The sequence below is a fragment of the Caretta caretta genome, chromosome 23 (genome assembly GCF_965140235.1).
Source record: "Caretta caretta isolate rCarCar2 chromosome 23, rCarCar1.hap1, whole genome shotgun sequence".
NCBI lineage: Eukaryota > Metazoa > Chordata > Testudines > Cheloniidae > Caretta > Caretta caretta.
Window position 1 is genome coordinate 13,488,030 of NC_134228.1, and position 24,421 is coordinate 13,512,450.

General features: G+C 63.3%; 3 protein-coding genes across 6 annotated transcripts; 2 read left to right on the forward strand and 1 right to left on the reverse strand.

Annotated features, from left to right (window-relative positions):
- Positions 1–551: 551 nt before the first annotated feature.
- On the forward strand, positions 552–8,707 carry DNAAF3 (dynein axonemal assembly factor 3). Of its 4 annotated transcripts, none has more exons than XR_007354109.2 (12): positions 552–681; positions 1,882–1,965; positions 2,590–2,732; positions 4,019–4,112; positions 4,318–4,475; positions 5,528–5,704; positions 6,038–6,160; positions 6,496–6,618; positions 6,851–7,013; positions 7,414–7,548; positions 8,227–8,301; positions 8,395–8,528. XR_007354109.2 is itself a non-coding variant. In XM_048832481.2 (12 exons), exons 2-12 carry the CDS (start codon positions 1,884–1,886, stop codon positions 8,561–8,563), a joined length of 1,419 nt encoding a protein of 472 aa, XP_048688438.1. In that variant the 5' UTR covers positions 553–681; positions 1,882–1,883; the 3' UTR covers positions 8,564–8,707. The 4 variants fall into 4 exon arrangements, 3 of the variants coding, with proteins under 3 accessions (XP_048688438.1, XP_048688437.1, XP_048688440.1); XM_048832481.2 differs by having other exon boundaries at positions 553–681; positions 7,437–7,548; positions 8,395–8,707; XM_048832480.2 differs by having other exon boundaries at positions 554–681; positions 7,434–7,548; positions 8,395–8,707.
- Positions 8,708–13,216: 4,509 nt separating this feature from the next.
- Positions 13,217–17,690, forward strand: TNNI3 (troponin I3, cardiac type). The gene is made up of 9 exons (XM_048832508.2): positions 13,217–13,348; positions 13,956–13,968; positions 14,547–14,729; positions 14,954–14,995; positions 15,896–16,027; positions 16,193–16,282; positions 16,657–16,833; positions 16,939–17,044; positions 17,496–17,690. Exons 1-8 carry the CDS (start codon positions 13,338–13,340, stop codon positions 17,038–17,040), a joined length of 750 nt encoding a protein of 249 aa, XP_048688465.2. The 5' UTR covers positions 13,217–13,337; the 3' UTR covers positions 17,041–17,044; positions 17,496–17,690.
- A 2,068-nt stretch (positions 17,691–19,758) lies between these two features.
- Positions 19,759–21,049, reverse strand: LOC125627898 (galactoside alpha-(1,2)-fucosyltransferase 2-like). Its single transcript, XM_048832501.2, has one exon. It carries the CDS (start codon positions 21,047–21,049, stop codon positions 20,024–20,026), a length of 1,026 nt encoding a protein of 341 aa, XP_048688458.2. The 3' UTR covers positions 19,759–20,023.
- Between the last annotated feature and the right edge of the window lie 3,372 nt (positions 21,050–24,421).

The window sequence follows — 24,421 nt, forward strand, 5'->3', positions numbered from 1 at the left end:
GACAGAGGGGGTGGATGGGGATAGATAGACAGAGGGGGTGGCTGGGGATAGATAGATGGACAGAGGGGGTGGCTGGGGATAGATAGATGGACAGAGGGGGTGGATGGGGATAGATAGACAGAGGGGGTGGGTGGGGATAGATAGATGGACAGAGGGGGTGGATGGGGATAGATAGACAGAGGGGGTGGGTGGGGATAGATAGATGGACAGAGGGGGTGGATGGGGATAGATAGATGGACAGAGGGGGTGGATGGGGATAGATAGATAGAGGGAGGGATGGGGAGGGGGAGGGGACGGGCGGGGGAGAGGGAGGCGCAGAGGGGGGAGGGGGAGAAGGGGGGATGGGGAAGGGGAGGAGGATGGACGGGAGGGGGGGGCGGACAGAGGCGGGAGGGGGCGGGGCGAACAGGGCTCAGCCCCCGGGCGAGGTGGGGCGGAGTCTGGGGCGGGGCTCCCCGGGGGCGGGGTCTCCGGGGAAGGGGGCGGGGTCTATCCCAGGGCTGGGGGGGGCTCCAGGGAGCGGAGGCCCCGTTGCGAGGGCGACCGCGTCCCGCGGCGCAACCAAGCTGCCGGCCCCGGCCGAGCTGCGCTGCTGTGGGCGGGACCCGGGGCCCGGTCCCGCAGCCCATTGGCCCGGAGCCCTGCCCGTCACGGGGGGGGGCGCGAGGCAGCAAGGCGGAGGTCAGTGGGGGGCAGGTGATCGGGCGGAGGGGCAGTGTGTGGGGAGGGGCAGTGTGGGGGTGGCAGGGGAAGTGGGGGGTGGGGGCAGTGTGTGGGGAGGGGCAGTGTGGGGGTGGCAGGGGAAGTGGGGGGTGGGGGCAGTGTGTGGGGAGGGGCAGTGTGGGGGTGGTAGGGGAAGTGGGGGGGTGGCAGGGGAAGTGGGGGGAGGGGCAGTGTGTGGGGAGGGGCAGTGTGGGGGTGGTAGGGGAAGTGGCGGTGGGGGCAGTGGGGGGGTGGCAGGGGAAGTGGGGTGGGGTAAGTGGGGGAAGGGGCAGTGTGGGGGTGGCAGGGGAAGTGGGGGGAGGGGCAGTGTGTGGGGAGGGGCAGTGTGGGGGTGGTAGGGGAAGTGGGGGGGTGGCAGGGGAAGTGGGGTGGGGTAAGTGGGGGAAGGGGCAGTGTGTGGGGAGGGGCAGTGTGGGGGTGGCAGGGGAAGTGGCGTGGGGTAAGTGGGGGAAGGGGCAGTGTGGGGGTGGCAGGGGAAGTGGGGGGAGGGGCAGTGTGTGGGGAGGGGCAGTGTGGGGGTGGTAGGGGAAGTGGGGGTGGGGGCAGTGGGGGGGTGGCAGGGGAAGTGGGGTGGGGTAAGTGGGGGAAGGGGCAGTGTGGGGGTGGTAGGGGAAGTGGGGGGAGGGGCAGTGTGTGGGGAGGGGCAGTGTGGGGGTGGTAGGGGAAGTAGGGGTGGGGGCAGTGTGTGGGGAGGGGCAGTGGGGGGTGAAAGGGGAAGTCGGGGGAGGAGCAGTGTGGGGGTGACAGGGGAAGTGGGGGTGGGGGCACTGTGTGGGGAGGGGCAGTGTGGGGGTGGCAGGGGAAGTGGGTGAGGGGCAGTGGGGGGTGGCAGGGGAAGTGAGGGGTGGGGAAGAGATGGGGAGGGGGTCAGTGGGGTGCAGGTGATCCCTAGGGAAGGGGGCAGGAGGTGCAGGGGGTAAGGGGAGTGGAGAGCAGTTGGGGGCGGCGCAGAAAGTGGCAGAGGGCAGATGGCCAGTGGGGGAGGAGGAGAGATGGGGCAGCGGCGGGGGAGGTAGGTGGTCACTGGGGAGGGAAAGAGACGAGGGAAGTGCGGGGAGGGGCATCAGTGGGGGTGGCAGCGGGAAGGTTGAGGGGGAGCGGCCCCCCGGCCCTGGCAGCCCCACACCCACGCGGGGTGCACGTGTCTTTCTTTTCCAGCCATGACGACGGCAGCCGGCAGCAGCAGCTTCGGCACCACCTGCTGGTGGGGCTTCTCCCCCGCGCTCGACCTGCAGAGGGAATGTGGGTCTTCCTCGTCCCCTGTGTTACGGTAGCGCCTGGGACCCCCCTTCAGACCAGCCCCCCATGGTGCTAGGTGCTGTACAGACCCAGCGCAAGGAAAACCCCAAAGAGCTGACAAGCCAACTCTTGGCCCCTCCCCATCTCAGGGGTCCCGGGGGGGGTTCGGCATTGGCCCCTCCAGTCTATTCCTCCTGGCCCCTTTGGGGGGCAGAGCCAGGCTCACGCCTATTCCCCCATCCCAGGGGTGGAATCATCCCTTTATGCTTATTCCAAAATCTGATCCCTCTGGGACATGTGGCAGTGAGTTACCCGTGTCCTCTTCCCCTTCCCGGTTTTAAATGGGTTGCCTTTGAGCTTCACTGTTTAAGTCTTATGGGGTGGGGTGGGGCTGGTTATTCGGGGACCCCTTGTCCGGCGCTGAGATTTGGCCCCTGTGGGGTAGGGGGCGGGAGCTGGGTATACAGGGACCCTTTGCCCACAGCTAAGATGCGGCCCCTCTGGGGTGGAGTGCGGAGGCTGGTCATACAGGACCCCTCACCTGGCGCTGAGATGCGGCCCCCCTGGGCTGGGGCGTGGAGGCTGTTTATACAGGTCCGAGATGCACCCATTCTGTTTTCCCTGCAGGTCTGGAGAGCTCCATGGCCCATCTCTGCCTGTCACAGGACGACCTGCCCGAGCTCAATATCCTTCTGGTGGGCTCCGTCGATGGCCGCCACGTCCTCAGGACCATGAGTCAAGCCCACCGCTGGCCGCGGAGGAGGATCAATGTAGGCGTCTCCCCTCCCCGGCTCCCCTCTCTCTCTCACCTGGGCTGGACGTGTGGAGTAGTGGTTAGAGCGCAGGAGTGAGCAGTCTCTGGAGAGCTGGGTTCTATCCTGGCTCGGGGAGGGGAGTGGGATCTAATGGTTAAAGCCGGGAGGGGGCTGGGAGCCAGGACTCCTGGGTTCTCTCCCTGGCTCCGGGAGGGGAGCGGTGTCTAGTAGTTAGAGCGGGGGGGGAGGGGCTGGGGGCCATTGTCAAGCCTGCCCCGCATTTGGGAAGAGCTTCGGGATCCCCAGTGCAGGTGCCCCACCCCGCCTTTCCCCCTGCACTCAGCCGCGTTCCCGGGGTCGGCAGAGGCTGCAGCGACAGCTCTGCCAGCGAGGGCCGTGGTGGCAGCTGCCCGTGAGCCGTTTCTGAGCTGGCGTCAGGACTCATCAGGCTGACGGGCGAGACGGGGACGGTTTGTTCCGCGGGGCATCCGGAGGCTGGCGGCACGTGTGGCAGGAGTGTGTGTGAGCGCGGGGAGAGGTCCGTTCCGGCTGCCAGGCCCCCTCCTGCAGCCCCCCAGTGCCTCTTATCTAAACGCCCCCCCGGGATCTCCTCCACGCCAGAGGATCTCCCCGCCTCTTGCTGTGCCCTCTTCGAATCGCCTGGTCCCCAGGCTGGCAGGGGGACGTGGGGGGCGTGGGGCTTCAGTACCCACAGGGGTATTCCAGGGTGGGGAGAAGGGTTCAGAAGGGAAGCGTGAGGAGAAATCTTGGGGGCTGTGAAGCTACAACTGACCCATGGTACCCCTGCTGGGAGAGATGGGGCTGGAGTAGGCAAGAGCTCCCCACACAGCCAGTGCTCCTGCCCCGCTCCCCACAAAACCCCCTGTTGGGAGAGGTGGGGCTGGAGTCTCCGGGAGCCCCCCCCCCCACAGCCGGCGTTTCTGCCCTGTTCCTCACAGTGCCCCCTGTTGGGAGAGGTGGGGCTGGAGTTGCCGGGAGTTCCCAGTTTCACAAGCCGAGCTCTTTACTGCAGCAGACGTGACAGTCTGGCCTAGTGGGTTTCACAGGCAAAGTCAGGGCTGTAGTAGAAACATACACTTATATCCTTACAGGAAAGATCCCTCACGTGGCGCTGGGTCGCGGCCCCTCTGGGGTGGGGTGCGGGGGCTGGGTATATGAGGATCCCTCGCCCGGTGTGGAGACACGGCCCCTCTGGGATGGGGGAACCTATAACACCCGCCCCTGCATGGACGCTGGCTTTTCCCAGGGCTTCCCAACTTGTTTTCTTTCCTGCTTCTCAGTTCTACATCGTGGAGAATAACCTCGAGGCGCTGGGCCGGCAGCTGCTCTTTCTGAGCCTCGCCCTGGAGTCTCCGGAGAAATTGGGGCTGCAAGGTAAAGGCCACTCAATCCCTGGCTCTGACCAGTAGACCCCGCTCCCCACACAGAGCTGGGATAGAACCCAGGGGGCCTGGCTGCCGGCCTCCCCTGCTCTAACCAGAGCTGGGATAGAACCCCGGTGTCCGGGCTCCCAATACCGAGGACGGAGGTTGGCGGGGAGGCAGTCTCTGATGGCAGCACTCGCCTCTCCGCTCCGCAGAGAAGAGCGAGATGTTCCTGGAGCTGCTGGGGAACAGCCTGATCCGCAGCCCGACAGCCGCCTACCTGCAGGAGAAATCGGACCTGTTCGTCCGTTACGCCACCGACCCGGACTTCCAGCAGCGCCACCTGGGGGCCGTGGACATGTCGGCCCTGAAGGTGGGTCCCCACCACGGCCACCGGCCTTCCCGTGTGGCGGGACTGACCCCTGGAGTGCTCTGGCCCCGCTCTAGTGGTTAGAGCGGGCGTGGCGCTGGGCTGCGGTGCCCTATGGAGCTGTAGTTCACGCCAGGCTCCCGCGCCAGACTACATCTCCCAAGATGCACCACGCTTTCGCTGGGTAGGGCAGGCGCGCATCATGGCAGTGACGTGGCCGCACTGCATCATGGGAGCTGTAGTCCCATAAACATAAAATCGTCCCAGATAAGGTTTGCAGAGGAGACCAACTGGGGGCGTGGGGAATAACGCAGAGGCCGGGTCAGGTCGCTGTGGGCAAGCGACCAGCCTGCGATTTCATACGGCTCCGTGACAGCATGTCCGTATGCGACCAGAGGATGCACTGGCTGGGGCTCGCCCTCCCGGGCAGCCGGGACTCTGGGCAAGATTTGGGGTTGTGGTGGAGAATCAGCCACACCTGAGCTCCCCGGGCGGCGCTGGGGCTGAAGGGCTAGCGGGCTCCTGGGACACATCAACCGGGAAACCCCGCGTGGGAGCAGAGAGGTTGTTTGGCCTCTGGATCTGGCCCTGGGGACGACGCTGTGGGAATCCTGCGCCCAGTTCTGGGACCTGCATTTCCAGGAGGATGTGGAGAAACCGCAGAGGGGCCGGACAAGAGCCACAAGGATGACTGAAGGGTTAGAAACAGTGAGAGTGAGAGACGCCACCAGACTGGCTGTCGCTGGGAAAGCTCTGCCCTGGGAATTATCATGGGGCTGTTCTCTGGCCTGGGCTATCCAGGGGTTCAGACTAGGTTCCACTGGCCCCTCTGGCCTTGGAGTCTCTGAATCGATGGTCTGGCCAGGGAGCCTGGCCACTCCCAGACGCATGCTGCTCCTACCTAGAGAAGAGACCACAGTGCATCCTGGGAGACGTAATCCAGTCTGTGAGTCTGGGACTGGAGCATGAGGGACCCCCAACTACATCTCCCATGATGCACTGCTGCCATAGTACCCTCTCTTCCCCAAACCCTCCCGTTGCTCTTTGTCCAACAGTTCAAGGAGCGGGATCAGCTGGAGGGCATCTTCCGATTCTGGCGGAACCCGGACCCACAGGCCTTCCCGATCGCCCGGCTCTGGGACCTGCGGGTCCGGCAGTACCTAGGGACCCGTTACGATGCTCGCCGAGGCGTGTGCGACTGGGACCTCACCATGAAGCTGCATGAACGCGGGGTGAGCCCTTGGAGTCTGTGGAGCTGCGGGCACAGCCGGGGGGCGAGCTCCCTGCTGGGTGCGGCCCACGGGGTGCTCAGCAGGGGGTGCTCTCCTCTGGCATTTAGGGCTGGCCCCATGCCCCAGGGCAGTGCTAGGGGGCACTGTGCTGCAGGGAGTGGGGCGAGGGCTCAGCAGGGGGCACTGTCTTCTGCCACACAGGGCTGGCCCCATGCCCCAGGGCGGTGCTAGGGGGTACTGACCCAGCTGGGTTCCAGGGTGGCTATGGGAGGGGCCATCTAGCAGCCCCCGGCGTGGGATTCTCACCACCCTTCCCCCCGCCACTCCTTGCAGGCCAGAGCAATCGGCGGGCGGGAGTTCTCCCGATGGCGGGACACAGGGGTGGCCTTCGAGCTGCGGGAGGGCGTCTACGACATCCCCAACAAAACGTTGGCCTCCGGGAGGCTCCTGAGACATGTAAGCACCAGGGCGGCCGTCGGGGGTCCCCACGGTAGGGGGGCTGGAGCCCAAGGGCGAACAGGGGCAGGGGAGACTGGAGAAGAGAAGCTTCCGTGACCCCAGGGAGAGGGGTGAAGATTATTTCCGTGGGGGGAGGTAGAAGGGGGGCTGCAAGAGCCTGGGTCAGGGGGCTGGACAGGGGCAGAGGTTGCAGGTGGGGAAGTTGGAGGGGGGCTGCCGGAGGCCGGGAGGATAGTGGGGGGGATCTCAGATGGGGGGCTGCTGTAGTCCCAGAGGGGATCTGGGGGGGATCTGTCTCCCCGGTGGGTAACACCCTGTCTCCTCCTGTCCAGAAGGGGGAGTTGGTGCCAGCCCGGGGGTACTGGGGCGACATTGGCACAGGGCCGTACCTCCCCTTCGGGATCGAGTCCGAGGAACCGAGTCTGCTGAGAACTGTCAATGGGATCCCCGCCAAGGTAGGGGGTCGCCTGGGGGAATGGGGGGCAGGGCCATCGAGGAGAGGGGCTCCCGCAGAGCGGGAGGGAGCCCTTGCAGGGAGGTTGGGGAGTGGGGGAGAGAACTGGGGAGCCCTGATCCTGGGGTGGAGAGGGGGGAGAATCGGGGAGAATTGGGAAGCCCTTATCTTGGGGGGATGGGGCAGGATTTTGGGGATCCCCCCTCTCACCTCTCTCTCCTCTGCGTTGCTAGAGTGCCCAGGAGATCTCCTTGTACAATGTCACGGCCCTGTTCCATGAACTGGCAGCCCGGGCCCGCTACACCCCCCCGCCGCCCACCTCAGAGGTGGTCAGTGGGGCTGCCCCAGCCCAGGAGAACCCTGCCCCGAATCCAGATCCAGACTTCCAGGATCACAGTGAGTCCTTGGGCCGGGGGGGGGGGAGAGTTGGGGGGATTCCACCCCTGGCTCCATCTGTCTGTCCTGTAGCCCCTGGGTCCATCACACATCACGCTACAGCTGCTTCCTCCCTGAGCAAGGGGGCTCTGGCCCTTCCCCTGTGGGGAGGGGACCCCCAGTCTCACAGGACCCCCAGTACTGGGGATCATGTCCCTTCCCCCCATGGGGAGGAAACGCCCAGCCTCACAGCCTCCCACCAGCGCAGGGACTCCTGGCCCTTCCCCCGTAGGGAGAGGACCCCTAGCCTCACAGCCCCCCCACCCTAGTGTTAGGGGTCCTTCCCAGTCCAGCCCCTGGAACGCCACAGATGTGGGGGATTCCCTTCCCCCAGTTCTGGCCCCATGTTGATCAGTGTCAGTTTCCCCCCATCCCACCCAGAAGCCGTCTGCCCCGGGCCCGTCCGGATTCACTTCCTGCCGCTTGGCTGCACAGCTCGGCTGCCCTGCAGGAGCCAGTACCACCAGCTCTTCCACCTTCTCTACTTCTCCTGCAGGTAGGGGCCTGCCAGCCGGACGCCGGGGTTCTGCCTGGCTCGGGGAGGAGAGCGGGGGCTGGTGGTTAGAGTGGGGAAATGGGGGCGTGGGGTCTGCCAGCCGGACGCCGGGGTTCTGCCTGGCTCGGGGAGGAGAGCGGGGGCTGGTGGTTAGAGTGGGGAAATGGGGGCGTGGGGCCTGCCAGCTGGACGCCAGGGTTCTGCCTGGCTCGGGGAGGAGAGCGTGGGCTGGTGGTTAGAGTGGGGAAATGGGGGCGTGGGGCCTGCCAGCCGGACGCTGGGGTTCTGCCTGGCTCGGGGAGGAGAGCGGGGGCTGGTGGTTAGAGTGGGGAAATGGGGGTGTGGGGCCTGCCAGCCGGACGCCGGGGTTCTGCCTGGCTCGGGGAGGAGAGCGGGGGCTGGTGGTTAGATTGGGGGGTGGGAGGGGCTGGCAGCCTGGATGCTGGGGTTCTGCCTGGCTCTGGGCAGGGAGTGGGGTCTGGTGGTTAAAGGGGGGGGGGCGGATGCCGCGGTTCTGCCTGGCTCTGAGATGGGAGGAGATTCTGGGGTTAGAGCCGGGGGAGCGGCTGGGAGCCCGGATTCCTGGGTCCCATCCCTGGCTCATGGGAGGGAGAGAAGATCCCCTGTCCCAACCGCCTTCCCCAACCCGGCCTTGTGACGCCCCCCTTTGCCTTCCAGCATGGTGCATGCCCTGACCCCAGAGCTGCAGCTGGTATCTGCCCCCAGGGCTACGCTGATCACTGAGCTGACCAGGTAAGTGCCAGCCTGGGGGGCCCTGTTGCGGGGCAGATCCGCTCTCCCACTCCGTCCCCTCTTCTAACCCCACCCCCCCGTTTTCCCCGACAGCTTCCTGCCTGACGTGCGCAAGGAGCAGGTGGATGCCTTCCTCGACCGGGTGACGGCCATGGCCGCAGGGGCCTGCTTCACGCGTTGCGGGACGCCCGAGGGACAGAACCAGGCCTGGGCCCGCTTCCAGCGCCAGGAGGAGCGGCCCGGGGACCCCCCTCCCAGTTAGCCTGCTTCGCCCCCTCCTGGCTCCCGATGTCCCCCCAGAAGATGGGTGCCCCACACACGTGCCCCTGCCTGTCTGCCCATGGCCTAGCTCTGTAGGTAGGGGTGTTAATGAGGTTTGACTGGAAATAAAATCTGCCCCCCGGAATCATGGCTGCTTGGGTGGTTTGTTCAGCTGCAGGGAGTGGGGTGGGGGTTCGGCAGGGGGTACTCTCCCTGCAGGGCTGCGGGGAGCGGGGTGGTGATCGGTAAGGGATGGGGGTGGGGGGGGGGGCTCTGGGATGAGGGAGCAGGCCGGAGGGGTCAGTAAGGGATGGGGGTTAGTGGGGGACACTGGGCTGCAGGGAGCAGGCCAGGGGTTCAGTATGGAGTGGGGGTCAGTGGGGGGCACTGGGCTGCGGGGACCGGGCCAGAGGGGTCGATGAGGGTCAGAGGAGGGCACTGGGCTGCAGGGACTGTGCCGGGGGGGAGTGTCAGTGAGGGGTGAGGGGTCAGTGGGGAGCACTAGGCTGCAGGGACTGGGCTGGGGTCAGTAGGGGGCTGTGACGTTCCCCTCTGGTGTTGTCCGGACCGATGATCTCCTCGGTCACTCCAGTCCTCGACTCTGGGGGCCAGCCCCATCCTGCCCCGCTGTGAGACCCCCACTCCCGGGCTGTTCACACAGCCTCTGGCGTGTGAGCTGCTCCTTGGACTGTGCAACCGAATGACACCAGCCAATATCTCCGGTCCCAGACCCAACCCTGGGAATCTTGCCCGCGGGACGCTGCAAGCTCATATACGTTGGTCAGTTTAACAAAGCAATTGCTATGTCCCAGGCTTGTTCTCCCAAGGGGAGCCTCTGACACCCTGCAAACCAACGCGCTGCTTCCGGTGGGATAAACAAACCGATTTATTAACTGTAAAGCTGGATTCTAAGTGATTAGAAGTCAAAGCACAACCAGTCAGATTTGGTCAAATGAAATAAAAGCAAAATGCATCTAACGCTGATCTGAACGCTTCCAATGTCCTTAAAACTCAGATGCGTCTCGCCACAGGCTGGCTGGTTGCCCTTCAGCCCGGCTCTCCCCTGTGATCAGCGCTTCAGTCGCTCGGTGGTGGTGTCTGCAGATGGAAGTGGAAGAGACAGAGCAAGGCAAAATGTCTCCCTTTTGTCATGTGCTTTCTTTCCTCTTGGCTTTGCCCCCCACCCACTTCAGAGTCAGGTGAGCGTTACCTCATCGCATCCCAAAATGCCCAAAGGAAGGGGGGTGACTCCCTCGAGGGTCTAACAGGGCCTAAGCCAGTGTCCTTCATTCCTCTAAGGCTGGGCTGGGTTTGTCCCATCCATACCCTGATGAGGTGTGAACTGCCCCTCTGTTCTTGGAGGGTGTCACGGCGTCCCTGGCCGATGCTCTGGATCTGCTCCCTACGAAGCCAGTCAGGACTCTGGGGGAGCCACCTCTCTGGGAGCAGACTGTCTCCAGGGCAAGAAGCTTCGACCTTCCTGGGTCTGACCTCGCAGCATTCAGCATCCTCTGCCCCTCCGTGCACTTCCCAAAGCGAGTCTGCCCAGGCGGGGTCCTGGGGCGGCCAGTGGGTCCTGCCCCCAACTCCGCAGTCAGACGTGACTCTCAACCAGCCGGGGAAACAGAAGGTTTATTAGCCGACAGGAACATGGTCTAGCACAGAGCTTGTAGGTACAGAGACCAGGACCCCTCAGTCAGGTCTGTCTTGGGGGGCAGGGAGGCCAGAGCCCCATCTGGGCCTCCCTCCATTTCCCCAGCCAGCTCCAAACTGAGACTCTCCTGCCCCTCCTCTGGCCTTTTTCTCTTTCCCAGGCCAGGAGGTCACCTGATCTCTTTGTTCTCCAGCCTCTTCAGTTGGCACCTTGCAGAGGGGGGGCCCAGGCCATCAGCGGCCAGGAGACGGGGTGTCGGCCATTCTCTGTGCAGACCCCATCACACTAGCCCCCTAGGTCTCTGCCACAATCACACTGTCTTATCCCACCAGCTAGATCCTTAAGAACTGCCTAGGGGAAACTGAGGCACCCACCCAGTATTCAGAGAAAACATTAAGAGCATTCCCACTTTGTCACAGAGAGTTTTTGCCTGGGGTTGATTTAAGCCATGATGATGCCTTTTCAGCCTCAGAACTATATCCATGAAATTCTAACCCATAACCTCACTGTAACCTCCCTGTAACAATTACTCTAACGCCACCTGTCACGGAGTCCCTGGGCGATGCTCTGGAACTGCTCCCCATGAAGCCAGTCAGGACTCTGGGGCAGTCGCCTTTCTGTGAGCAGCCTGTCTGCAGGACACACAGCTCACCCGGCTTCCCCCTTCCTGGGTCTGACCTCGGAGCATTCAGCATCCTCTGCCCCTCCGTGCGCTTCCCCACAGCGAGTCCGCTCAGGCAGGGCTCCTAGGGAAGCCAGAGGGTCCTGCCCCCCAACTTCGCAGTCAGACGTGACTCTCAGCCAGCCAGTAACACAGAAGGTTTATTAGACGACAGGAACATGGTCTAAAACAGAGCTTGCAGGTGCAGAGAACGGGACCCCTCAGCTGGGTCCATTTTGGGGGGCAGTGAGCCAGACAACCACGTCTGCACTTCACTCCATGTCCCAGCCAGCCCCAAACTGAAAACCCCTCCAGCCCCTCCTCCTCTGGGCTTTGTCCCTTTCCCAGGCCAGGTGGTCACCTGATTCCTTTGTTCTCCAACCCTTCAGCTCTCACCTTGCAGGGGGGAAGGGCCCAGGCCATCAGTTGCCAGGAAACAGGGTGTCGGCCATTCTCTGTGTCCAGACCCCTGCACACACCTGCCCTCTAGGGCTCTGCAAGGATCATACACCCTTACCCCACCCCCCTAGATACTTAAGAACTGCCTAGGGGAAACTGAGGCACCCCCACACTATTCAGAGGAAACATTAAGAACAGGCCCACTTCGTCACACCACCGCCCCAGCCATGCTCCGTGCGTCATGAGCCGTCCGGAGACACCCGGCGTGGCAAACCTTGCATTGGATCCCACACCCTCATGTTATGAAGGTGAACAGGGGGGTGCTGGGTGTCCCCCCGAGGTACAGAGCGTCACAGGGGCGCTCTGCCCCGGCTGTCAGCGCTGACCCCAAGAACGTTGTGTCCCCGCGGCACCCGGCCGCCCTGTCTTCGCCGGGCCCCTAACGGGAACCGGGGGAGGACGGGGGGGGACGCCCTTGCCTGGCGCAGGCCCTGCTCTTCTCACCTCTCCTGGGTGGATACAGGCACCTCCTCCAGCCAGTCTGCCCCCCCCGCTCCGCCCCCCGGCTCGCCCCGTAGACCCGCAGCTGCAGGGCGTGAGACCCTCACAGGGTCAGGGGAACTGGGGCCTGCTGGTGGGGACGTTAGGGATTAAAACACAGGGAGCAGGGCCCAGCCCCTCCGACAGGGGCTGCGGGGACACCCCCCCCCAGGCTGCTGGACACACACAGCAGGAGCCACAGACACACACACAGGGACACCCCCCCCCTGGGGCAGCAGGGACGCACCCCCGGGGGGGGGGGACACAGAGCAGGGGGCGCAGGGACGCACACCCGGGGGGGATACGCGGGGCAGGGGGCGCAGGGACGCACACCCGGGGGGGGACACGCAGAGCCCGGGGGGGACACACAGAGCAGGGGGCGCAGGGACGCACACCCGGGGGGGGGACACGCAGAGCAGGGGGCGCAGGGACCCACACCCGGGGGGGACACGCAGAGCAGGGACACACACACACACACACACACACACACACACACACACACAGAGCCGGGCCCTGCCCCCCAACACCCCTCTCCCAGAGCCGGCCCCGCCCCTCGTTCCCTACAAGGGCGGGCGGCGGCTCCGGATCCTTCTTAACCCCCCGGCCCCGGCCGGCCCCGGCCCCGCGCCGCCTCCGGAGTCCGGACACTCGGGTAACCCGGCCGGGGGAGCCCCTGTCCTGGGGGGGATGGAGGGGAGGGGAGGGGACCCGCCTGCCCCCCACTGATCCCTGGGGGGATGGAGGGGAGGGGACCCGCCTGCCCCCCACTGATCCCTGGGGGGATGGAGGGGAGGGGACCCACCTGCCCCCCACTAGCCTCTGGGGGGATGGAGGGGACGGGACCCGCCTGCCCCCCACTAACCTCTGGGGGGATGGACAGGAGGGGACCCCCTGCCCCCCTGCCCCCCACTGATCCCTGGGGGGATGGAGGGGAGGGGACCCACCTGCCCCCCACTGATCCCTGGGGGGATGGAGGGGAGGGGACCCGCCATCCCCCCAACTCCGGGGAGGGGGAGACTGGCTGCAGGGGGATATTTTCAACCCAGATGAGCGTGGGGGACCCCAGCCCCCCAGCCCAATGCTGCCCCCCCATCTTCCCCCATCGCAGCATCTCCAGGGCCTGGCTGAATCTTCCAGAGCTCCCCCGTGCCCCCAGGCTTGAAGGGGGGGCTCCCCTCCGTCCCATCCCCCCAGCCCCCGAACTGGCTCGGGACCCCCTCCCTCCCGATAAGGGGATTTATATTTAGCAGCAGCCACTTAGGGGCTAATCGGCCCGAGCGGCTCCCGCCCCAAATAGGGGAAAGGAGCCGGGGCTGGGGGAGATAACGGGCCCGAGCGCAGGGTCTTTCCCAGCCCCCCACCCGCCTGAGCCAGCCAATCCCTGCCGGCGCCCCCTAGAGGGGACAGGCCCCGGGCCCCATTCCCCGGCCCCCTGAGCCCAGACCCAGACCCTGTGCAGAGCAAATAAGATTTTTCCATCTTCCCCTCCCAGCTGTTTGTAGTGAAACCCACCTGCTCCTGATGGCAGACGAGTGAGTTACTGGCTTTTGACTTACCCAGCTCTGGGAGGGGAGTGGGGTCTAGTGGGTAGAGCCCGGGGGCTGGGAGCCAGGACTCCTGGGTTCTCTCCCTGGCTCTGGGAAGGGAGTGGGGTCTAGTGGGTAGAGCCCGGGGGCGGGGGGCTGGGAGCCTGGGCTCCTGGGTTCTCTCCCTGGCTCTGGGAGGGGAGTGGGGTCTAGCGGGTTAGAGCAGGGAGAAGGCAGCCAGGACTCCTGGGTCCTCCCCAGCTCTGGGACGGGATTGGGGTCTAGCGGATTAGAACAGGGGGGCTGGGAGCCAGGACTCCTGGGTTCTCTCCCTAGCTCTGGAAGGGGAGTGGGGTCTAGTGGTTAGAGCGGGGGGGGGGGCTGGGAGCCAGGACCCTGTGATTTTTTGAGGGGGTACATCCCTGTCCCCGCTCTGTGCCTCCATTTCCCAGTATGCGAAAGGGGGCAAATCCCCCTGGCTCATGGGGGCAGAGAAGGGTCGATCGCTGTGTGAAGGGCTTTGGGCCCTGCCAGCAGGAGACGCCGGGGCAGCAACGGGGGGGAGACAAGGGCTGCTTGAGCCTAATCGCTGTCCCTCTTTCTTTCTCTGCAGGGAGGACATCACCGTAAGGAGGAGCCGGGGGGGGGCCCTTTCCCCTGCTACACCTGGGGAATCTCTGGGGCGGCACCTTAGGGTGGGGGGTGGTTCTGTGAGATCAAAGCCGCTTTCACAGGCTGCCCCTGCCCAGGCCTGGGTCAGAGCTGGTGCCCCATAGAGGGGACAGGCCCTGGGCCCCATTCCCCACCCCCTTGGGGCTGGATGGGAGCCGGCGCCCCCTACAGGGGAAAGGCCCCATGCCCCATTCCCCGCCCCCCAGAGCCAGCCAGTCCCCGCCTGGGGCCGGATGGGAGCCAACGCCTCCTAGAGGGGAAAGGCCCCGTGCCACATTCACAACCCCTAGCCAGCCAGCCCCCCGCTATATTTAATCTCCTGGATGTTGCTCCGGCTGGTGTCACCCCCACTGTATCCCCCTCCCGGATAAATGACTCCGCCCATTTTCCAAATATTTCGGGGTCATTGCCTGTAGGTGGAGGAGGGGCCTTGAGTTATTGTTGCTCTGGGGACTGGACACCTGTCCCCCTCCCCCGCTTGCCCCGGCACCTTGGTGCAAACTGGGGTGACACCCTGAATTCCTCCCCCCAGTACGAGGAGGAGGAGGAAGAGGAGGATGTCATAGAGGAGGAGGAAGAGGCAGCCGAGGAGGGGCCCGAAGAACCGGAGCCCCCCAAGCCGGCTCCCCCGCCCCCACCGCCGTCCTCCGTCCCACTCCTCCGGCGCAAATCTTCCGCCAACTACCGGGCCTACGCAACCGAGCCACACGTCAAGGTGGGCGCTGGGCCTGGGGCGACGCGCTCCCCGTGACAGGCTCTGGGCTGGGACCCCGAAGAGCTGGGGCTGCTTCCTGGCTCTGCCCCAGATGCCCTCTCGGTCGTGGGGGGGGGTCTGTGCAGCACCTGGCCAGACGGGGCCCTGATCTCGGTCGGGGGGGCGGGTCCTGAGCTGGTCTCATAATACACCTAATGAAAACTCTCCTGCTTGTCCTAATGCAGAGAAAATCCAAGATAACGGCATCTCGGAAATTACAGCTCAAGGTAACATCTCAGGCTTCCCATCTGGGCTTGTGGATCTGGTCTAGAGAGGGGGCAGGAGGCCAGGGTAGATGGGCCCGTGGGTCTGGTCTGGGGAGGGTGCAGGAGGCCAGGGTAGATGGGCCTGTAGGTAGGGTCCAGGGAGGGGGCGGGAGGTCGGGGTAGATGGGTCTGTGGGTTTGGTCTGGGGAGGGTGCAGGAGGCCAGGGTAGATGGGCCTGTAGGTAGGGTCCAGGGAGGGGGCGGGAGGTCGGGGTAGATGGGTCTGTGGGTCTAGTCTGGGGAGGGGGCAGGAGGCCAGGGTAGATGGGCCCGTGGGTCTGGTCTGGGGAGGGTGCAGGAGGCCAGGGTAGATGGGCCTGTAGGTAGGGTCCAGGGAGGGGGCCGGAGGTCGGGGTAGATGGGTCTGTGGGTCTAGTCTGGGGAGGGGGCAGGACACCAGGGTAGATGGGCCCGTGGGTTTGGTCTGGGGAGGGTGCAGGAGGCCAGGGTAGATGGGCCCGTGGGTTTGGTCTGGGGAGGGTGCAGGAGGCCAGGGTAGATGGGCCCGTGGGTCTGGTCTGGGGAGGGGGCAGGACACCAGGGTAGATGGGCCCGTGGGTTTGGTCTGAGGAGGGTGCAGGACACCAGGGTAGATGGGCCCGTGGGTCTGGTCTGGGGAGGGTGCAGGAGGCCAGGGTAGATGGGCCTGTAGGTAGGGTCCAGGGAGGGGGCGGGAGGTCGGGGTAGATGGGTCTGTGGGTGTAGTCTGGGGAGGGGGCAGGACACCAGGGTAGATGGGCCCGTGACTCTGGTCTGGGGAGGGGCGGGAGGCCGGGGTCGATGGGCCTGTGGGTCTGGTCCGGGGCGGGAAGCTGTGGGTCCAACTGAGGGGTGTCACCCAGCTCCCTTCGTGCCCCCCAGACGCTGATGCTGCAGATCGCGAAGCACGAGCTCGAGCAGGAGGAGGAGGAGCGGGGCAGGGAGAAGCAGCGGTACCTGGCTGAGCACTGCACCCCGCTCGCCCTGGCCAGCCTGCCCCTGGCTGAGCTGCAGGTAAACCACCCCCCTACCCCGGACCCCCAGGCAGGGGGAGGAGGGCTGGGTCTCATGGGGGCGTGGATGAGCCCGGGGAGAGGTGGGGGGATGGGTCCAGGGGGGGCTGAGAGGGGACCCCTTTTCTCCTCCTTTCTCTCCCCCCGCCTCCCCTTCCCCCCGCAGGATCTCTGCCGGGAGCTGCATGCCCGCGTGGACCGTGTGGACGAGGAACGCTATGACATGCAGGTTCGGGTCAGCAAGAGCATCAACGAGGTACGGCCAAGACGGGGGGCCCCCTGGCTCCCCTTGCACCCCCATGCCAGCCCAGAGACTCCAAAAACCAGCCAGAGGCCCCCCCCCCCAGCCCACCCCACGAAAGGGCTGCAGAGACGGAACGAACCTCCAGCTGCAATAACAAAATAGGTCACTAGATGGCGCCGCGGGGCTGGGGTTTAGCCCCGCCCCCTTAAACGCCGGCCCCCACCTCACACTCCCCACAGCACGGCGCCCCCTAGTGCCACCTGGCAGCATCTGCCTGCCAGGTTTGAGCAGTCCCTGCTGAGCCCCCCGGCCCACTCCCTGCACCACGCGCCCCCCCCCCCGCCCCATTGTTACCTGACCCCCTCCCCTGCCGCTCCGACCCCCAGATCGAGGATCTGAACCAGAAGATCTTCGACCTGCGGGGGAAGTTCAAGCGGCCGGCGCTGCGGCGGGTCCGGCTCTCGGCCGACGCCATGATGCAGGCGCTGCTGGGCTCCAAGCACAAGGTGTCCATGGACCTGCGGGCCAACCTCAAGCAGGTCAAGAAGGACGACGCGGAGAAGGTGAGCGGGGGGGGGGCTGGGGTGGGGGGAGCAGGGGAAGCCTCCCCCGCCCCCGCACTCCGGGGTATCAGGACTGACCCTCTTTCCCTCCCCACCCCCCCGCAGGAGAACCGGGAAGTGGGCGACTGGCGCAAAAACATCGACGCCCTGAGCGGCATGGAGGGGAGGAAGAAGAAATTCGAGACCTCGGGGCCTGGGCAGGGCTGAGCAGGTGACCCCGCACCCCACGGCGCCCCCTGCTGGGAGAGGGGCTGGGGTCGCCAGGACCCCGCCCCCAGAGCCGGCGCTCCCGCCCCGCGCCCCACGGCGCCCCCTGCTGGGAGAGGGGCTGGGGTCGCCAGGACCCCGCCCCCAGAGCCGGCGCTCCCGCCCCGCGCCCCACGGCGCCCCCTGCTGGGAGAGGGGCTGGGGTCGCCAGGACCCCGCCCCCAGAGCCGGTGCTCCCGCCCCGCGCCCCACAGCGCCCCTGCTGGGAGAGATGGGGCTGGGGTCACCAGGGGCTCCCCCACAGCCGGCACTTACTGCTCCCTGCTCCACAGCGCCCCTGCTGGGAGAGGTGGGGCTGGGGTCCCCGAGCTCAGATGGAGGATGGGGCTGGGGCTGGGACATTGTTTCTTCGGTGGTTTCACTTTCCTCTTTGTCTTTCTGTTTCTCTCCGGCAGAAGCAGAGAATTGCCGATGCGGGGGGAGGGAAACAAGATGATGGACCCCAAAACTGCCCCCCCCCGAGCCCCACTCTCGATTCTACCCCTCCCCGCCTCCCCATTCCCCTCCCTACCTTCCCAGGCCATGGCACCCCACAGTGTCACCCCTCGGCTTTGAAAGCTGCCCCCGCCAATAAAGCATCTCTGAGTGTCGGGGGCTGTCTGTCTGTCTGTCTGTCTGCTGGCCCCTGGCCGGAGTGGGGGAGCTCCCCAGGGGCCCTGGGGTTCGGGGGCTGGGAGCCAGGGCCTTTCCCCACTAGGGGGCGTCTTTCCCTGCTCTAACCCACAGAACCACTCACCTCCCAGAGCCAGGGAGAGAACCCAGGCGTCCTGCCTCCCAGCGCCACACCCTCTAACCACTCAACTTTGGGGAAGGGGGGAGCGATACCAAGTCCCAGAGGGTCCCATTGTCACGGAGTCCCCGGGCGATGCTCTGGATCTGCTCCCCGTGAAGCCAGGCAGGACTCTGGGGGAGTCTCCTTTCTGGGAGCAGCCTGTCTGCAGGACACACAGCTCACCCGGCTCCACCTTCCTGGGTCTGACCTCGGAGCCTCCAGCCTCCCCTGACCCTCCGGGCGCTTCCCACAGCGAGTCCGCCCAGGCGGGGTCCTGGGGAAGCCAGAGGGTCCTGCCCCCCAACTCCGCAGTCAGACGTGACTCTCAGCCAGCCAGTAAAACAGAAGGTTTATTAGACGACAGGGACATGGTCTAACACAGAGCTTGTGGGTGCAGAGAACAGGACTCCTCAGCTGGGTCCATTTCGGGGGGCAGGGAGCCAGACAACCCTGTCTGCCCTTCACTCCATGTCTCCAGCCAGCCCCAAACTGAAACTCCCTCCAGCCCCCCAACCCCCTCCTCTGGGCTTTGTCCCTTTCCCGAGCCAGGAGGGCACCGGATTCCTTTGTTCCCCAACCCTTTAGCTCTCACCTGGCGGGGGGAAGGGCCCAGGCCATCCGTTGTCGGCCCTTCTCTGTGTCCAGCCCCCTGCACACACCTGCCCTCTAGGGCTCTGCAATGATCATACACCCTTACCCCACCCCCTAGAGACTTAAGAACTGCCTAGGGGAAACTGAGGCACCCCCACACTATTCAGAGGAAACATTAAGAACAGTCCCACTTTGTCACACCCATCACTCTGGACGGACGTTCTTAGGGGATCAAGTGAACCGATGTAGGGCATTTATCCAGCCACCCAAGTCAGCAGGGAGTGAGGGGCACCGGCAGGGCTGGGCTAGCAGGGGGCTGCGGGTCGGGAGTGAGGGGCACCGGCCGAGCAGCATGGGACCCAGCTGCCTCCTCTCCAGCCCTTCCCCCCCATGGCAGCAGGAAGAGCTTGGTGCTGCCCCCCTCCCCTTCCCGCCTTGCCCATGTCAGGAAGTGGCTCATTCACAGGCTGGGATGGGGTGGATTAACCAGAGTCCAAAGGGCCCTGGAGTCATTGCAGAGAAATAATCCCCAGGTGTTAGCGCCCCGCCCCACCAGCTGCAGGTTCCTGCCCCCAACCTTAGCGCCGCCCTGGGGCCAGCCCTGCCTGCCAGGGGAGAGGCCCCTGCAACCCAGCACTGGATAAAAGCCAGGAGTGCTGGCTTGCGGCCCCCCCGCTCTAACCACTAGACCCCCCTCGTCTCCCAGAGCCGGGGAGAGAACCCAGGAGTCCTGGCTCCCAGCCCCCTCCCGCTCTAAACACTAGACCTCCCTCCCCTCCCAGAGCTGGGGAGAGAACCCAGGAGTCCTGGCTCCCAGCCTGCCCCCCCCATGCTCTAACCACTAGACCCCCCTCCCCTCTCAGAGCTGGGGAGAGAACCCAGGAATGCTACTTTTGCCTTGCAGGTCACCAATAGCTGCACCCCGATACCCGAATTCCTTCGCCACTTCTCTGCCTGCTCGCCAGCCCCTGCCACTGGCTACTCCCAGAAATCCCAGCTCCTCTGCCCCAGAAAGGAGCCGTGTGCCCCAGGTTCCCACCGTGGCGGGGACCCACACCACGCTTGCCGTCGCCCACACGGAGGTGTGTTTCAGGCAGGGGGGAGGGTCCGCAAGCAGCAGCAATGGCAGGAAAGGGTGACAATAGAAAATGAAAGTCCTAAAACATGAACAACGGCAGACACTTCTCAAGAGTTACCTCTCCTAGCTAATGAGGTTGGCCTTCCCTCCCTGCTGGGGACAGAACCCAGGCATCCTGGCTCCCAGCCCCTTCTGCTCTCACCCACCACACCCCGCTCCCAGAGCCAGTTGGAGAACCCAGGAGTCCTGGCTCCTAGTCTCCCCACTCTAACCATTCAACTGTGCAGATGGAGATGGCCCCGTCACTCTGGACACTCCTGTGAGAAGTTGTCTGATGTAGGTCATTGGCTCCTCCGTATGGGCTCTGAACCCCACCAGCCCAGCTCCAATCTCCTCCGATGTCCCCAGCACAGCCCGCCCGGTGGGTGTGTCCATGACAGGGTAGATCCTGTTTGCAGCCCGTGGCCACTGGATGAGCTCCTTTAGCCAGGCGTCCCACTCCGCAGCGGGGAGAGATCAGCATCGATCCCAATCCACTCGGGCAGGAAGGCAGCTGCAGGCTTGAAGATCTCGAGGAAGGGGGAGTCGGGGAGGGTGTAGTTGGCCAAGTAGATGGTCTCCCCCCCAGCCAGGTAGCCGGCCCAGATCCCGAAGGTCCCGATGGTCATGATCGTGTGGTTGCAATGAGCCAAGAGAGCAAAGTCCCTCCCCGGCGAGGACTCCTTCCCGTCCCCCAAGAAATACACGTCTCCCCGCGAGGCGTCGATGTTCTTCCGGCACCACTCCATCCCATTGCTGGTGACCACAAAGACCGGCTCCTGGTACTTGGCCCGGAAGTAGCCCATGGCCTTCTCCAGGTAGGCCTTGTCCGCCACCACCCCCTTCCAGCGCTCGTCCATCACCCGGACGTAGTCCCCCCTCCGGACGTGGACACCCACGTAGGTCACATTCCGGCGCTGCCCACGCAGCCCGGCCAAGTACCGGTTGGCCTCCTCCTTGACGTGGTCGTGGAAGGAGAATTCCTGGAGGATCTCCTGCCGGAGGTGGTGGTAGAAGGTCCAGGAGCAGGGGTAGCCCGTCAGCCGGACGTATTTCCCTTCGATGTGCCTGTACTCCTCCGACATCCAGTCGTGGAGCTCATAGTCCTTCCATGGGATCCTCCAAGCCCTGAATCTGGAGATCACGGGCAGGCTGATGCGGAAGAGCAGTGCCAGCTGTTGGTGCATGTCCGGGAGGATGTAGGCCTGGCGCCCGTTCATCTTGGCCAGGGCGTAGAGGGTGGCGTATTCCCCCATCTGGTTCCCCAGCCGCCCAAGGGAGTTCACGGTCCACACACCCTGCTCCGTGGGTGCGGGCTGCCATGGGTCACTGGGAGAGGCGATCTTCTGCCCCTGTTGGGGGAACTGGCTCTGTAGCTGTAGGAAGGAGACTATGCCCAGGACACCCAGCAGGTACAGGAAGATCAAGAGGACTTGCTGGACAGAGATCCAAGAGATCAGGGATTTCATGGCTCCGAGAAGCAGTGCAGGGCACAATCCAGGCCTGGGGGGAGACAGAGCAAGAATTTCGGACCCTCTGCAATGGGTCTAATTCTTAGCTACACCACAAGCGTAGTGACCAGCTACTGCCAGGATAAGGGCATCGGAGGATGGTGGGAGCAATGGGAAAGCATGCTAGATAAGTGGGTGATTGGGAACATGAGGAGAAGGCTGGGTGGATGGGAAGGCAGGGGGGTGAATGGTCAATGGATGGAAAGGCTGATGGGGTGGCTGGATGAAGGAGAAGATGGTTTGGGTGGAGGGGAAGTCAGGGGGTAGGTGGGCAGGTTGGGGGGGTGGCTGGATGGATGGGTGAGAAGAGGGTGATGCAACCGGGTGGCCTTGAGGGGTATGGCTGGGGGGTTAGATCAGGCCTGGAGGCCAACGATAAAACCCAAACAAGACGGCTATGCAGGAACCAGCTCAGCCCCGCGAGCCATGATGAAGACATCGGTGTCCAGAAAATATAGCATGTTCCACGATCCTGTAGCCAAACAAGGGGCCCATCATCTCAGGGTGCCCCCAGGCACTTGCGGAGCAGAACCATCAGGGGTACATCTGGGCCTCTGCCTTGCCAGTGACGTACTTGTGGGGTCGAGCAGTGGAGTCAGCTTCACGCTCCCACTGCTCTGCCCATGGCTGCTCCTCCACCAGGGGAAGGAAACCAGAGCTCTCCAGTGCAGATGTTCCCAGGGGAAAGCCCAGCTCAGATGCCTCCCCCCGACATTCATCCCCCTTTTCCATCTCCTGTGCCCAGCTCCTCAACCTGTGGGGCCACCCATTGATGTCCAAAATGACAGCAATGGGATGGGCATGGACAATCAGACCACTACGGCTGTCTCTTCCCAGGATAATCCTCTGCAGTCATGCTTGGAAAGTATTTAGACTTTGGTTCAAGGCAATCGGCATGCGGAAGGGTGGAGTAAAGGGGAGAAGGGTAGATGGGGATGGGTGGGGAGAAGGATAGACGGGGGATGTGTGGATGGATGGATTGGGAGAAGGGTAGATGGTGGATGTATGGATGGACGGATGAGGAGAAGGGTAGATGGTGGGATGGGTGGATGGATGGCTGGGGGGATGGATAGATGGATGGTTGGATGGATGGAAGAAGAGAAGGGTAGATGGGGGATGGGTGGATGGACAGCTGGGAGATGGGTAGGTGGGGATGGATGGATGGAGAGAAAGAGGGGGGGATGGATGGATGGACAGATAGGGAGAAGGTAGATGGGGGTGGATGGACAGAGGGATGGGGAGAAGGGTAAGTGGGGGATGGAAGGATGGACAGTTGGGGAGAAGGGTAGATAGGGGGATGGGTGGATGGACGGATGAGGGGAAGGGTATATAGGGTGACGGATGGATGGGGAGAAGGGGGGATGGGAGGATGGATGGCTAGATGGAGAAGGAGAAGAGTATATGGGGGATGGATGGATGGATGGATGGACAGATGGGGAGAAGGGTAGATGGGGGATGGAAGGATGGTGAGAAGGGTTAATAGGGGGATGGATGGATGGACAGCTGGGGAGAAAGGTAGATGGGGGATGGGAAGATCAATGGATGGGGAGAAGGTAGATAGATTGACGGATGGATGGACAGCTGGGGAGAAGCGTAGGTGGGGGGATGGGTGGATGGATGGATGGGGAGAAGGGTGGATAACGGGATGGACAGATGGGGAGAATGGCTGATAGGGGGATGGATGGAGAGACAGCTAGATAAGGGATGGGTTGATGGACTGCTGGAGAGAAGGGAAGACAGGGGGATGGATGGATGGATGGACGACTGGGGAGAAAGATAGATGGGGTGTGTGGCATTCTGTACCTCGGGGGAACACCCAGCACCCCATTGTGTGGGATCCAGTGCAAAGTTTGTCATGTTGGGTATCTTTGGAAGGCTCATGATGCCCTGAGCATGGTTGTTATAGTGATGTTATAGTATTTGTTATAGGGATGTTACAGGTTATAATTTCATGTATATAGTTATGAGGCTGAAAATGTGTCCTCCTGGCTTAAAATAAGCCCAGGCAAAAACTCTCCAAGAGCAGAGGGGCAGTTCACACCTCATCAGGCCATGTGTGGGACAAACCCAGCCCAGCCTCACAGGAATGAAGGACACTGGCCGAGACAGCAACAAAAGAATCTGTTAGACCCTCAAGGGAATCACCCCCCTTCCTTTGGGCATTTTGGGATGCGATGAGGTAATGCTCACCTGACTCTGAAGGGGTGGGGGGGCAAAGCCAAGAGGCAAGAAGGGACATGATAAAAGGGAGAGACATTTTGCCTTGCTCTGTCTCTTCCACTTCCATCTGCAGACACCACCTCCAAGCGATTGAAGCGCTGATCACAGGGGAGAGCAGCCAGCCTGTGGTGAGAAACAGGTAAGTTTGTAAGGGCCCTGAAAGTGTTCAGATCAGCGTAGGATGCATTTTGCTTTTATTTCATTTGACCAAATCTGACTGGTTGTGCTTTGACTTATAATCACTTAAAATCTATATTTATAGTTAATAAATTTGTTTGTTTATTCTACCTGAAGTTTGGTTTGAACAGTGACAGAGGCTCCCCTTGGGAGAACAAGCCTGGTACATAGCAATTTCTTTGTTAAATTGACGAACTCATATAATTTTGCAGTGTCCAGCGGGTGTAACTGGACACTGCAAGATGGAGGTTCCCAGGGTTGTGTTTGGGACCGTAGATATTGGCTAGTGTCATTCACTTGCAAGTAGCTGGGAGCAGCTTAGTGAGCTGTAGCTCACGAAAGCTCATGCTCAAATAAATTGGTTAGTCTCTAAGGTGCCACAAGTACTCCTTTTCTTTATGCCAGAGCCTTTGTGTGAACAGCCAGGGAGTGGGGGTCTCACAGCAGAGCAGGGCAGGGGTGGCTCCCAAAGTCAAGGATTGGAGTGACCTAGCAGATCACTCGTCCAGACAACACCAGAGGGGAATGTCACAGAGGGATCAGGTGTGATGGGTAGACCTATAGATAAAGAGGTGTGTATGGGGATGGGTGGATGGATGGGTTGATTGATGGATGGATATGTGGGGAGAAGGGTAGATGGGAAGATGAATGGACACCTGGGGAGAAGGGTGGATGCGGGATGGGTGGATGGATGGATGGTGAGAAGGGTAGATGGGGGGGATGGTTGGATGGCTGGCAAGAAGGGTAGATGGGGGATGGATGGATGGGGAGATCCATCGGTGGTTACTAGGAACAGTTTGTCAAAGTCTGGGGCCCTTAGCATAGGGTCAGACATGGGTGTCACTTTAAGCTGGTTAAAGGCCTTCTGACACTTTTCAGTCCACTGAACGGCATTTGGCTGTTTCTTTTTGGTTAGGTCAGTGGGGCAGCAAT

Bases quoted from the DNA above. Each gene is read 5' to 3' on its own strand.
- TNNI3 (XM_048832508.2), top strand. The intron at 14,730-14,953 runs GTGGGCGCTGGG...GTCCTAATGCAG, and splicing joins CAACCGAGCCACACGTCAAG to AGAAAATCCAAGATAACGGC. The intron at 16,028-16,192 runs GTAAACCACCCC...TTCCCCCCGCAG, and splicing joins TGCCCCTGGCTGAGCTGCAG to GATCTCTGCCGGGAGCTGCA.
- DNAAF3 (XM_048832480.2), top strand. From the start codon at position 1,884: ATGACGACGGCAGCCGGCAGCAGCAGCTTCGGCACCACCTGCTGGTGG. The intron at 7,014-7,433 runs GTGAGTCCTTGG...CATCCCACCCAG, and splicing joins TCCAGACTTCCAGGATCACA to AAGCCGTCTGCCCCGGGCCC. The intron at 8,302-8,394 runs GTAAGTGCCAGC...TTTCCCCGACAG, and splicing joins CTGATCACTGAGCTGACCAG to CTTCCTGCCTGACGTGCGCA.
- LOC125627898 (XM_048832501.2), bottom strand. From the start codon at position 21,049: ATGAAATCCCTGATCTCTTGGATCTCTGTCCAGCAAGTCCTCTTGATC.